Genomic DNA, 14,461 nt, shown 5'->3' on the forward strand with positions numbered 1-14,461 from the left:
CGTTATTTGTATAATTTTAAAATTTCAATTGAAACAATAAAACATCACGAAGATTTTCCCCGTGTCATTAAATATTTTTCTGCAACGTCATGTTTAATGATACCGTATGAATGAACCGTAAAGGTATCTAACTAATTTCCCATTTGTGTTGTTTCCAATTTCTTACAACAAAGCTGTCATGAATATCTTTGTCCATATATTTGTGGGCACTCGTGTGGCTCTTTGCAGGGATGGAATCCTGGGAAGGGAATGGCTGGGTCAAAGGGTGTCAGAGGCACATCAGAGTGATAGACTGCCCTCCGGAACGCTGGTGGGGCTCTGAAAGCTTGTTGGGCTTCCCACTCAACATCTTCAACCTGTCTGAGCCTCAGTTTCCTCCTCTGTAAATTGGGAAGATGATGGTACTGCCTCAGGGGGAGGGGATAGCATGAGGATCACAGGAGAGATACATGCAAAGCACGTGGAGCCCAGCACACGTGTCGCTGCTTACAAAATGACAGCAACTATTCAGTACCACTAGGGCGGTGAGGCCATTTGGGCTGCCCGAAGCCACTGAGGGTGGTGGGACGAGTGCAGCTGAGAACAAAGCTCACACCCGTTTGCACTCCCTAGTGCAGTTAATGCCGGAGAAGCAAAGGAAGCTAGGGGTCTCCAGTCCACCTCCCAGGAGATGGTGGGACTTCAGTGGGCACACGGTGGGACCCAGGAAGAGGTGACCTCAGAGGGAAGGTCCTGCTCACTGCAGAGCTCCCTCTTTTGGACAACCCTCGGAGCAGGCCCTTTGTCGCGGGGGGCAGGGTGGGCAATGAATACTCCTAGGAAGAGGGGAATAGCTACCCCCCACCCCTCAGACCCCAGCAAGCTGGTGGCCATGGGAGCCTGAGCTCTGAGGAGGGCTGGTTAGTGGTCAGCAGGGTCAAGGGCACTGAGCATCTTTGGGGAAGGGACAGATGGCCCTGACAGTGGAGGACATTTTGCTGAGTCCAGCTTTGAAGGAGACCGGTCTGTTCCACCCGCCCTCCCCCCAAACGCTCTCTCCATAGGAAAGACAACCAGAGACGGTAATTTAGTTCTATTTGTTTATTGCTACCAACCCATCTCCCTCCACCCGCCTCATATTTACAAACCACTCCCCCAAGATGGCTTCTACCAGAGTTCCTGGTTCTAGGTCCAAAAGTGTCCACTAAACAGGCAGTCCAAGACATGGTGGGCACTGTTTGCCCTCAGGCCAGTTGGGCCCACCCCGGGAAAGGGTTACTCTGGGAATTCTGGGCATAGACTTGGTACTGGGGTCAAGTACCAGGATACTTGACTCTCCCTCCCCTTCTGGAGCTCAAGGTACATCAAAACCTTTAGCAGAGTAAAGGTGGGATAGTGGACCCCCCCCCAGTATCAAGCTCTGTGCTTTCTTTGCTTGTAAGGACCCACATGAGAGGCCAAGTCTTGCTTCTGAGGGGCCAGTCTGCCAGGTCGGGCCATCTGCCATTGGCCTTGGGGGGAGTGTCATTTAAGGGGCTGAGAGTGGAAGGGGAGGGCACTTGTTGTCTGGGGTGTGGGCATTGTTTTAAGCTGGGGTAGTTGCAGCTTGGCTTGAGTTACATGGGGAAGTATGGAATGGATGAGCAGGAGGAGATGTTTCATCTGGGAGCCCAAGGGCCCTCCAGCCCCCTTAGTAAACCCCACTGGTGTCCTGGGCCACTGTCCCAGTAGTGGGACAGCAGACGTTTAATATCACAGAAGGTCAGAGCTGGCCCTCAGCAACTATCCATTCTTATCCTGACCCGTCCTAGACCCAGATTGAGGAAGGCACTCGGTTCAAGTGGCACAGTGATTTAGTGGCTCAACCTGTAAGAAAATTAAGGTGAAGGAAGTAGGAAAGATACATGTACACGTGGCTCTCTTCAAACCTTATTTAGAGAATCTGGATTCACCTGTGATCAATTAGAGTCCTTTTCAATGACCGGGTTCCCTAGGGTATTGAGATTGACCTGAACCACCACCGACTCGGCCCCCTTTTCAGGAGCAGCGCGACAGGGGAAGGTGGTGTGGAGGCAAGGAGGGTTTGGAGGCCTTGGTGGTGAGGGACATGGGCCCGGTGGCCCCTCAGTGCCCCTCCTGCTCCGGCCGCAGCTGGAAGGGCTGTGCTGTCAAGTAGCTGGTGGAGGGAGGCGGCCCGGCTTCGGCGGCTTGGCTTGTCGTGCACTCCAGCCGCGCCTGTAGGGCTCGGCCGGCCTCTGCTGCCCTAGGCACCCCTGGGGGAGCGGGGCCGGGCTCGGTGCCAGTCCTCCGGCCCGGGGTCACCGCGGGAGGCTGGGTCCAGCCCCGCGGCCTGGGCTGCTCGGGCCCAGCCTCGGCCCACACTGCCGCCTCAAGGTGCCCCGGCCAGGGAGAGGCCGTGTAGCTGCTCCTCGGCACCCGCCAGCTCTGCCTCGTCGCGCCCGCTCTCTGAGCCCTCGAAGCAGCCCGAGTCACGCGGGATGTCCACCTTGGGCTCCGCCACCGTGTGCGTCACCGGCTCCTGGCCGCTCTCGGTGCCCTCTTCCGCCTCCTCGCTGCCGGCTGCCAGGGGCCAGGGAGGGAGAGGAATGTGGGGGGCTTGGCCCTTAGCTGGGAGGGGCTTCAGAAACCCTGGGGGCCCCATGTGGGTGGAGGGACCCTGGGAAGCCCGCTGGAGGCCATCTCTTCTTCTGGTCGCCCACCACCAAGCACCCCTGCCCTTTCTCGGCCCTTCTGGTGGCCCTTCTGGTTTCCAGGCCAGTTCTCCCGCCCAGGAGGCTCAAACTTCTTCAGCCCTGAGCTAGTAGCCAGGACACCTGCTCTTGAATCGTGCCTCTGTCGTTACCCAACGTGGAGGCCTCGAGTCCATGCCGTATCTTCTCCGGCCCTCTAAGTCTCCCGTTTGATCCCAAACGGAGTTGAGCCCGATTCGTTCCTAAAACCCCTTCTCATCACAAGCTCTGCCTGAGACTGGAATTCAAGTGCGGAAAGTGCGTGCGCACTGCAGAGGGGTGCCGGGGCAGGACCAGGGCAGGCCTCCCCGCCTAACACACCCAATTGCGGCGCTCACGCCCCCTCCCCCGCTCCTAAGGCCACTCACTGTCGTAGTCCAGCAGCAGCTCAGCAGCCGTGAGCAGCTTAGCCCGATGCTGTGGGTCCATGATATTCAGCTCGTTGAGGTGTGTTTCCCGCAGCTCTTTGAAGTCCTCCAGCGTCTGGTAGCCATTGAGCAGCAGGGTGGGCGTGTGCTCCTGTGGGCAGAAGCAGGCCTCCAGCGCGGCCGCTTACAAGCCTCCCCCACCTAGCACCCGTCTCTCCCCGCGGAGCTGACCTGCCCCCGGCCCCCATCCCTTGCTCCTAGACACTAGACTAGGTCCCAGCTCGAACCTCAAGGCCGATGCGCTCCAGCAGCTCATGCAGAGTCTTGGGCTTGGGCCTCTTGCCCTTGCTCTGTCGGCGGCTGGGGCGGGCAGGTCCCGCAGCCTCCTCGGGCAGCACATCCACGTAGATGAACTTGAAAGAGCCCAGCCTGCCATTGAGCAGGCCCAGCCACGTGCCCACAGGCGGCTTTTCGATGATCTGGATCACATCTCCTTTCTGTGGGAGGAGAGCAGAGCAGAACAGAGTGGGGGCGAGGTGGCCCCTTGGCCTCCTGTACTCTCTACCTGTATGGGGTACAGCCTGCCAGGCTCAGCAGGGGCCTGGATGCCAACCTTACCTGCAGTTTCAGTGAGTCGTGGTCATAGGGGCTGGGAGTGAAGTCTGTGTGGACTCGTGCCCGGCCACAGAAGGGCCCTGTGTACTGGGGGGCAGGTGGTTCCTCCCCGAAGCTGCCAGAGCCTGGGCTGGGGCTGCAGAGCTCACTGCCTGCAGGAAGTGGGGCAGGGAGGAAGGTCACCTTTGTACCCGGACAGCTGGGGCAGTCAGTGCCCAGCAGGTACCTTCCAGGGGGTCTGGCTAGAAATCCCAAGGATACATGCTGGGGAAGAAAACTGAGCTCTAGTTACGTCTCACACTGCAGAAGGGATTCTGACCCAACCCCTTGGCCACCCTGAAGGAACAAAGCTTCCCTCCTGGCGCCCCAGGCATGAAAATAGTTGACCACAGAAGGAGGAATGGCTCACAGATCAAAGACTGGGCAAATTGGGAGGGTCCCTAGAGACCAACTGGGCCAACACCCCAATGAACAGATGAGGAAAACTGAGGCCAGACAGGCCAAGCGACCTGCCCAAGGCCTCTCACCTTATAATTGGCAGCACTGGGTCTGTTAGACTCCAGGCTTCCTGACTCCCACTCCAGTGCTCCTGGAAGCCACCTTCCACCCAGGAAGGCATATCGTGCATCAATATTTTACTTTCTCTACTTAATAAGACTATGTCGAGTTACAACATCACACGGAAACTCAAGACTTTCCCTCTGGGAAGGGCAGGATGAGGGCCTAAGTGGCTTTCAGTGGGGGTAGGGAGGTGTCTTTGGAGCCAGAGAAAGATCAGAGAACTCGGAACTAATCCGAAGGGAGAGAACGACAGTGCCTCTGTAGGTCTGCAGCGCAAAGCCTGCAGCCCCTTGTCCAGGCAGGGCTGCTGGAAGCTCCTGTCCAGCCCCACGGACATCTAGAAGATGCCAAGTGGCGCCCTGAGCCCAGCAAACCAACGGCTGGTGTCCGTGAGGCCGAGTCTTCACAGCTGGAGACCCTACACCCCCAACCCGAGCCTCGGATGTCAGAGGCCCAGGGAGCCGTAGCCCCTAGCTCCCCTTGGAAGATCGGGGGAGGGCTGGTCCAAAGAGGGCAATGGGGCTCTTCCTGTGCCCTTGGGACTTTCCAGCAAGTGGAGGGTCCTCTAGGGCGGAACTAAGTTCAAGCCTGGGTCACCTTGGGCAAGTCACTTAACCTCTCTGAGCCTCAGTTTTCACATCAATAAAGTGGGGATAATAATAGTACCGGCCCCATGAGATTGTTGTGGAGATTTAACGTGAAGAGGGCTGGGAAAGGTCCCAGCAGGCTAACAGTAAAGGTTCATTTCTCTTTACCACCCCCTCCCAGACAGCGTGCATGGCCTTAACCCCGTCCTTTCCTCCAGACTCAGCAGGTGTGCCCCTCCTCCCCTACTCACCTGTGGATGCCTGGCGGCTGAGTGCTGGGAGCTCCCGCTCCTCCTGCTCAGAAAAGGCCAGCGCCATCTTCTCAGGGCCGGGGCTGTCCAGGCTGCAGTCTGGAGACGTCGGGGAGGCTGAGCCCTCCTCCAGAGTATCTCCCTGGAGGGGAGGAGAGGCAGCAAGCCCTGAGCAGCCCCGGGTGCAGAGGAAATGGGCCTGGGCTCCAGGGAGAACTGGGGCCTGGCTGGAGCCCCAGCTCTGCCTCTTGTGGGCTGCATGGCGCCCTCTGGGCCCTAGTTTCCTCTTCCGTGAAGTGGTACTGAAGGTCCTTGCCCTGCCCACGTCACGGAATGAGGCTCAACGGGGGTGCCGTGTGAATGCACTTTGTCAGCTCCAAGTGCCAGCTTACACACAGAAAAGGCCTCAGTGCCAGAACTGAAACTCAGAGCTGTTACTAGGGCGTAGCCAGGCAGACCACGGCGCTGGAGAGTCACTACTTTTGACTTGTGCTCCTAAGTGCCAGACAGAGGATTTCATTTAATCCTCACTTGAGGATATGTGCTCGATCGTCCCAAGTTTACAGATGAGAAGTAATGGAGGAACGTTCCCGAGGCCACGCAGGAGCCCACAGACAAGTCGGTCTGACACTGGAGCTCCTGGGCCTCCCCACACCTCAGTGCGGTGGTAACTTTCACAAATGACCCGACGGCGATAAAAGCCCTGATTTGTAGAAGTTGCCGGCTCCTGTACTGTAAATATTCCCCACCGTGGCCAACAGAGAGCTACCACTCCGGTGTCACTGAATGAGTAGCATCATCGGCTATTTCCACCCCCCAAAGACTGTCGATGCCAGTAACCTCAAGGGCACAGAGAACAGTGAAAGGTAGTACAAGAATTAGGAAATGAGTCTTGAAGACTGACTTCAGTCTTTTTATTTTTAAAATAATAGATTTAATTCTAAGTTGGTCGAAGTTAATTTTCAGTAATGGTTGTATCGCACACCTGGCTCACAAAATTCCTGAAAATTTTCTTTCGTAGGGCCTCTTTGAATCAAGCCTTCCCAATCACAGGGGCTAGTTCCAAGCAAAAGTTTGCGGCGGATGAGCTTGCGCTATGTGATCTCATCTCCCCAGACCTGCCTGCCCAGGGAGCTTCTGTTACCCAGAACTTCATCCCTCCTCAGACCCCACTCCTGCACCCTCAGGACCATGCCTTCCTGCCATGTCCACGGCCGAGGAAGCTCCCTTCCCAAGGTGACCTTCCTGCTCGTATGGGGCCAGGCATCGTTACCGGAGCGTGGCTGTCACAGTGGCCCAAACCCTACCAGAGCGGCGCCTGTCCTCCCTGTCCCCCCCCCTCCCGTGGGTCCCAGGCCTCACCATCTCCTCCGACAGGGCCTTCACCATCATCTTGCCCATCTTCCTGTTCATGGTTCGAGAAATCACGGACCTCCACTTCTTCCCCAGCTTTTTGCTGCTCTTGCCAGCATCCTCTGGGCTCGGAACACCTGAGTCATCTTCTGGAATCTGTGACAATAAACGTGGAGGTCCGGGAACCCTGGTGACCATGTCTGGGTCCAGGACTTGGGAGCAGAAGAGGCTTTGGGGGTCCCGGCAGATGCGGTCCTAGGCCCTATTCATTTGTATTTAAATCGACAATTAATTTGCAATCGAAAAGAATGCAGGTGAGGTTTAACAGCCCAGAATTTTGGTGGGTGAGAGACATGGGCCCATTGTATTTAAAAAGTATTTGCCTCAACAAACCTAAAAGGGTTTCCCCCCCACCCCCCCCGAGCCCTCCCCGCCATTCCGGCAGCCAGATCCCCCAAGGAGGCTCTGAAACTCACATTATCATCCAGATTAAATTCCTTCTCGCTCACCACTGGGGAGCTGGGTTTGGATTTGGCAAAATCTTTGAAGCTGCTGGAGCGCTGAAGCGAGAGCTGCAAGAAGCAGAGGTGTTGCCATCAGTGGCCCTAAAAACGGTGGCCGAGTAAGGAGCATAAAGCTGTCCCCTCTCCCAACACACCGCATGTCCCCCACGGCTGGACAGGGCCACGGGGCTAAGGAGGTGAAGCTACAGGACGTCCTTCTGGCTACCGAACTGCATCCTGATCTTTAGCTGTGAGCGGCCCCTAAAGCAGGCCGCAGAGCAAGCTGCTCACCGCAGGAGCCTCCACCCCTGTCAGGCCTCAGACTAAGCCCGGCTTTCCACCAGTACCCGAAGTCTGGTCCCCAGAGCCCTGTAGTGAAAGACTAAATGAGTCTGAGTACACGCGTATCTCCTACTGGAGACACATCTCAGCACGAATCGCAGCACCACCTTTGTTTATATAACAGGGTATAAACCCTCCCAAACCCCGCAGCCCGGCCTCCGGGCTCTGTCTTCCGTCTCCTGTGACGGAGATCATGGCAAACACATTGGGGCCTCCCGGCTGATGCATCTTTGTCTGTCTTCATCTCTGCTTTTAACTTAACTTAGCCGCTAATGCAACGAGCTGGATACACTAGACATGTGCCAGTGTTCAGACTTGTAGGCCCGACCTATTGTTTGTGCTGTGAATGAAAAATGTTGCTGGCCATATCAGCAAACAAAGGATGCTGAGGCCAGCAAGCCTTCGGGGGGAACTCAGGATGGAGACAAACGGGCTGCCCTCTGTGAAGCCCACAGCGGTGCACCCTGAGGGGACACAGGGTGGGAAAGAACAGGATACTAGCCCTTATCTTTGCATAGCAAAGGAATGATTTCAATAGGCCCCGACTGACTCTCGCATCTTCCCATAAACAGAGAAGCGCTAAATTCAACTACTTGGGATATCTGGTTTCCTTTAACGAAGAGTAATCTTTTGATGTTCCCACTACCTGGTCTTTGCTGCAAAACCCCCTGTATATCCTGGCTTCTCCCTTACCTCTTGGGAGCAGTACCTCAGAGCTCTCTGAGAGGCTGCCTCCGCGGCTTGAAGTCCTCAGAAAGTCTGCCGAATAAACTGTAATTCTCAACTTTTAGGTTATGCATTTTTTTTCAGTCGACAGTGCTGATAAGCCTGTTTTCGGGAAATGAGCTCTCTTAACCGTACGTGCAATGCACGTGGCAAAATAGCAGGAGAAACCCGGGCCAGGTAAGGAGGGCCGACTTTAGACACAAGAGGCGGAGGCTGAGCCCGAATCAACATCAACAGTCAAGACCAGAGACACACACAGGAACCAGAGCTCACAGATGGCCAGACAGATAGAGCGGTTCGGCGGCAGACACCAGAGATAAGGGCTTGAGGAACCGAAGCCCCAAACCTGCTCAAAGCTGAAAGTTTCACATCCTCTTTCCTACAAAAGGGGGGTCCAGTGAGAATCCCCCAGGGCAGGGGCAGTATCTCCTGCCCCCTCAGCATACACACAACTGGCCCCGGCTCCTGGGGACTGCAGTAAAACACTCCGGTTCTCTTGGTGGGTCTTGACCAAAGGCAAGTCAGCAATCAGGGACAGCGGCCACACCTTCCTAGAGGTCACAGCAAGCTAGCTGACCAGAAACTAGGTCAGTGGTCGGGCCAAGCACACACCACCACCATGAAGGCCTCCTGGGTGAGGCACTTGCAGCCTCAGGGAGAAAGCCTCTTCCGCAGGATGCTGGGGAGCTGGGAAAGAGGGCTGAGGGGTTACAGGGAGGGGAGAGCATGGCGGTGGAGTGCCCGCTCCTGTTCCCATGAATCTCCTCCATCCTCCTTCCCTGGTTTTCCCTGCCTGCTATTCTTTCCTCTTTTTCTTCCTTGCTTTCCCCTTCTCTCCTCCACCTTCCATTCATTTCCTCCTCTTGTATGGCTAAGATGCAGCTGCCTGGATAACTTCCTCCTTTTATTGCCTGGAAAAGAGGGAACAGAGAGAGGATGGCAGGAGGAGGGCAGGCTGGGGTGCTATTTTTAGGCCGATGGGGCCTATTGTGGCCTCCCCTCCACCAATTCCAATCCCAAGAGTTGCCCCTGAAGCCCCAGGGACCAGTGATCTTGGAAAGCCAGCAGGAGGGCAGGCGTGGGGCTGGAAGTGGGCTTTGCGGAGGAAGAGTACACTCACCGCCAGGCTGCCCTCTAATTGCAGTTCTTGCCTTTTTCTGTCATTAAGCTGCAGTCGGGGTTGGGGGGTGGCTGGGAAAGTGACTTTTGGTCCCTGAGACCTTGTGTCAGGGCCTCTGTGTCCCAGCTTTAGCTCAAAATGGGAGAAAACCACCTAAAAGGGCCATGTGGGTGGCGCTGGGACGTGGGCCTGGCCGGCCACTCCTCAGCCCAGGGATGGGGAAAGAACTAGACAAGTTCTTTGGGTGACGAAGGGTGAAGGCCGTTTGCCCTGGGGGGGGGGGGCTCTCGCCCCGCCCACCTCTAAACTCAGGGGCGACTCCAAATATCCTGAACGCCTTTCGGTGAGCCTGAAGTGACCCCCCCCCCCCCTTAGCCAGGTGTGAGTCGACATCCTTGGGCCCTTTTGGGTTTTCTGCCTGGCCTCCCTTTAGGGTGAGACCTTCCTGGGGGTCCTGGGTGGGAGGTAGTACCGTACACGTCAGCCACTTTTTCATGTCTAAGGGGAGTATATGGGCCTCTTGGAAAGAACTACTTTTTTGGCGTCACGCATTGCTGAGTTCAACTCTGGGATGTGTGGCCTTCGGTGAGTTATTTAACCTCCGCAAACCTCAGTCTCTTTACTTGGTGTCGGCTAGCGAGAGTTCACCTCTTGGTTCTGCCATTGACCAGCTGTGTAAAGCTGGGTCAATTCCTCAACTGCTCTGAGTTTCCGTTTCCTCATGGGTGAAATGAAGACCGGAGCGCACACCTCACTGGGTTGTCGTGCGGTGACAGGGGGAGAGCATGGGACACGGCGGCCCTGCGAGGCGTGTTCGGGGAGGCTTACTTAGCCCTTGCGTTCCCCGCCTGGAACGCTCTGCGCTTCTCTCTGTCAACCATAGTTTTCTGCATCCTTCAGAATCCAGTTTAACGGGAGTGTTGGAAGCGTTCTGTTTGATCTCGGTGCCGCCTACATGGGGATGTTCACTTAATGGGACTCCACTGAGTGCTACATTTATGATTTATGCACTTTTTCTACGGATCTTATACTTCAATAAAAAGGGTTTTCAAACCCGGTTTGAAAGGCACTGCCCCCTGCAGGAAGCCTTCCCTGATCACCCCCTCAGAGCCTCACCCTGCCCCCACTGGCATCTTCTTCCCCTGCTTCGTAAGACCGAGCGCCCTCTGGGCTCTGGGCACAGGCCTGTGCATGTGTGGGAATCCAGTAATGAGGGGTCAAACAGCGCACCTGTGCCCAGTGCCCCGCCAAACACTTCGTGCGTGTCCGCTCACTTCAGCTTCACTGCAACCCTGTCTTTACATCGCACCTCCCATCTGGGGACGCAGAGAATCGGAGAAATGAAGCATCCTAGGTGGGGCGACACAGCTGACAGTGGAAGGGGCAGGGCTTCGAACCCATGTCTGTGACTCTGGAAGCCTGCGCTTCTTCCTGTGCTCAGAGCTCAAGAAGTTGCCAGATTAAGGGCAATGGCGACTGCAGGCGCTGTTTGGAGGAAGCTACCGGGAGAGCAGGTGGGAGCATGGAGGAAGAAGGGCTCCGGAGGACTTCTTGGAGAAGGAGGCGCGTTTGAGCTGGGCTGTAGCAGGGGAGCCAGGATTTCTCCAGGTGGAGTTGGGAAGGGTTTGTCAAGAGTGAGAGGTAGGGATGTTCCAAGCGTGGCGGTGGAACGGTGGGTACGCCAGTGCTTGGGGTGGGCGGCGGAGCATAAAAGGCCCCAGAAGGCCCTTGCCAGCCATGGCATCAGCCTGTGGGCAATGAGGAGCCACTGGAATTATGAATTGCATGCTGGTGTGGAGGCGGATGCCAGATGTGTGCCATAGGAAGGGAACCTGGGGGAAGTAGTGTGCTGGGATTGGGGAAGAGAGGAGCAAGGAGAGACTGGAAGGAGGGGACAGCTGCACACTCGAATGGGAGCCTTGATTCCTCTCCATTTCTCCTGGTGAGAGGTCTGGGATGTAGCGAAAAGTAGGGGTGTGATGGGGTAGGACCATCCTTAGGGCAGGTAGGTCCCAGGACAAACTCCTGTCGACTACCTACACTCCAACAGACCAAAGAGAGTGCAGAGAAACACTTGATGGAGGCAGAAGGCTCCAAAAGGCAGCCAAGGGGTATTGCTCCCCCCATCCTGGGCGTCTCCCCAGTCCTTCATGATGCATGCATAGCAGGTGAACACATCCTGACCCCACCACCCTGGAAGGCCTGTTCCCGACTCAGCTCTGCTGCTTTGAAGGTCACTCATTCCATGGCCATCTGGGCCTGCCCTGCAGAGCTCTCCTGCTGATAGGCTGAGTCTTTTATGCTCATCACACTCTTCCAGTGCTTTTGAGATCAGTAGGGAGAAAAGAGAGTAGAGGGAGGAGGGGTCAAGACCCTGGACACTGACAAATCTTGGCTTAGATCCCTGCTCTGCAGTTTACTTCGCTGTGTGACCTCGGGTAAGTCACTTCGCCTCCCTGAGCCTCGGGCATAAAATGAAGACAACGTCTGCCCCTGCTTCACAAGGTTGTCGTGAAGAGCCAATGGGCTAAGGGGTGGGTGGAGTGCACAGCACAGCACCTGGCACCTGCTGAGCTGTTAGGTGTTGTTTTCTCCACTTCAGGGCTGGGAGCGAAGCTCGGTCCTTGCAGTGGGTTCCCCGCCCCCACCCACGCCTGTAGCGTGCACCCTCTCGTGGACACATGTACACATGTGACAACAGTGCACTCACATGTATCGTTCCAGGCGATCCACACACCCTCCTGAGGTGGGCAGATCAGCAACTATCGCCCTTTTCCAAGGCGAGGAAACTTAGGCCCAAGGAAGGTCAGTGAACTGTCCAGGGTCCTACAGCTGGAACCCGGTAGGATTCCAACTCTGCTTTCTTGTGCCCTGCCCAGCACATTCTCCACTTGGTAGGCCCAAAAGGAGGAGAGGGACAGGAAAGGGAGGCCTCTCTTGTCTTTGTGCTTTCCCCTCCACCACGTCACCTTGGCCTCTGAGGGAAAGGGACTTGCCCAAGTCACAGTGCTGGAGCTGCGCCGCTGCCTCCGGGCCCGGGGAAGATGCTGTCTCCACCTTCTGGAAAGTTGGCTTTTCTAAGGGCACTTCCATGGGATGGGCCTTGGAGAGTAGCTCTGGAGGCTGGCCCAGGCTCTGCAGGGGCGAGGTAGGCTTTGCCTGGACGATGCTGCCCTAGAGGACACGGTCCTCAGAGTGCCACAGTGGCCTTGACTCTCCTGAGAGAATCTGGATAATGGAAGTGGGGAAAGAAGACGGGACTTCTGGCTGCTGTGAGCCTCCGGGCACCTCCACCTGAGCGGCACAGGGTGCCAGCGTTGCAGTGTTGGCTCTTTCTCAGACTCTGCCCTCCAGCTCAGCCCCCCTGTGGTTTGGGGCCCAGCAGTGTGTAGGGCGGTCTCTGCTTCCCACCCCCATCAGCCGGACAGCAAGGGGAAGTGGACCCACTCACTGAGGAGGGACAGCCAGTGGTAAGTCTGCCGGGGGGCTGGCGCCGGGCGGGGCTCGGACAGGGGTGACAGAGCCTGTGTGAAGAATCATGAATCTCTTTCCCACCCGCCCACCTCCGCCAAAACCTTAGAGAAGCAGTTGGAGTGGGGAGAGTACAGCCGGAAGTGGCAGCCACCCCAGGACCTGAGATGGGGCAGGATGTACACCCCAGTGCCCTGATGCTCGGCTTCTCAGCTGGTTCAGTCTCCGTCTGGAAGCTACTCCCCTGACAAAGGGGCTCCCCCACGGAGCACCTGAGCTGGGCTCCAGGGGAAACCAGCGGGGCGCAGTGAGGGCCTGGAGGCCCTGGACCTTGGCCTGTGGCTATGCCTGGCCTCTTGGACCTGGTTCAGGCCTGCTTTGGGATGGTCCTAGGCTCCTGCTGGATGGGCGGGATGTATTTGCTGATTGCCTGGGAGGATCCAACGATCGAGTCAAAAAATCAAGTCTAGAAATCCTCAGATCCAACTAGAGAAACCTAAATGTGGCAGAGCCTTCAAGGAGTCTTCTAGTCTGGCCTCAAGACTCCAGGAAGATGAGCACCTCAGTTGCCTGTGGCAGCTGCTTCTCTTCCTGGCCTTTAAAATCCCCCCCCACCCCCACCGAATTTTTTCCTCCTCAGCCCTCACTCCTACTCATCATCTCAGCACCTTCATTGCTCATTCTTCACAAATAATTTCTCTCCACCTGGGAAGAACCTGTATGCCCCCAGCATCCCACTGCAGGTTTGGAGGCCCTTTCCTTAAATCTGGAAATCACGCTGGGCCCTATCTTCAGGTGGACCCCCTCTCCTTTGGGCCCCGGGATCTACAACAGAGCTGAACCAAGTGGGCAGAGCCTGGGCTCTGGCCAAAGGGCGGGGGCCCTGGGAGCCTCATGGCTCCTGGCTGGGCGGCCCAGAGGAGCCCTTTGAGTGACATGGCTGCCGGTGGCGGGACCGGTGTAGGGAAGAGAGAATTAAGTACGGTCTTAGAGTTCAACTTGAGAATTGTATTTTATACTTCTCGAATTCTAGTCCCCAATTTTAAGTCTCTATCTTATCATCGTAGGGTTGAATCCTACAACTTTTAGACTTCTAAGAATGCATTCTGTAACTCCGTTTCTCTAGAATTTGGGAAGTGTCTTCTGTACTTCTGTTACTCTAGTTACCTTTGGGCCCACGTCCCATGGCCTTCACCTACAGACTCAACAGAAGGCCTTTGGCCCTTCCCACTTCCGTGAGTCCCGGAGAGGATGAGTTCCCAGAGATGCTCCTCACCTTTTTCTTCTGAGCGGGCTCCTTCTCGCCGGCGTTGGAGGGCTTACGGCGCAACATGGTCCTCTACCCTGGTGATACTCCGTCCCTGCTCTCCTAGGTATCGAGATGCGGAGGCCTCTTGCTCAGCCTTGCCAGCACCGTCCAGGGGGCACGGCATGGACTGAGCCTCTGGCTGCCACTCTGACTGCTGCACTGGCAGCTTGGGGGTGCAGGCCATGGACACCCGGCGGCAGCAGCATACAGGAAGCCCCGTCACGTGACCTGCTCTTACAGCAATCGCAGCCCCTGCCGGCCCCTAGGGAGGAAGGAAGTCCCAGCTTCAGTCTCCAGAGATTCTGATGCAGACGGCTCTTGGGTTGAACAAGCAGAGAAAAGTCCCTACCCTGCCATCTCATGGCAACCATTGCCAGTCCTTCGGCCGGCCAACCTGACATGATACGGCCTACTCAAGCCCTTTATCTCACTGACCAGAGTCCCGAAACCAGAAGTGGGACCATCTCTCCGCCTGTGGGGCCAACGCTCCCAGTCGCCTTGCATCGCCAAGGTCATCACTGCCATC

The 14,461-nt window shown here is 56.5% G+C and overlaps 1 protein-coding gene across 1 annotated transcript; it reads right to left on the reverse strand.

The window, feature by feature from the left end:
* Window positions 1–1,068: 1,068 nt before the first annotated feature.
* SASH3 (SAM and SH3 domain containing 3) lies at window positions 1,069–14,165 on the reverse strand. Its single transcript, XM_059050962.2, has 8 exons — window positions 13,903–14,165; window positions 6,941–7,036; window positions 6,474–6,620; window positions 5,112–5,253; window positions 3,716–3,864; window positions 3,385–3,594; window positions 3,098–3,248; window positions 1,069–2,559 (listed from the first exon to the last, which is right to left on the reverse strand). Exons 1-8 carry the CDS (start codon window positions 13,957–13,959, stop codon window positions 2,369–2,371), a joined length of 1,143 nt encoding a protein of 380 aa, XP_058906945.1. The 5' UTR covers window positions 13,960–14,165; the 3' UTR covers window positions 1,069–2,368.
* Between the last annotated feature and the right edge of the window lie 296 nt (window positions 14,166–14,461).

The sequence above is a fragment of the Kogia breviceps genome, chromosome X (assembly GCF_026419965.1).
Source record: "Kogia breviceps isolate mKogBre1 chromosome X, mKogBre1 haplotype 1, whole genome shotgun sequence".
Classification (NCBI taxonomy): Eukaryota; Metazoa; Chordata; class Mammalia; order Artiodactyla; family Physeteridae; genus Kogia; species Kogia breviceps.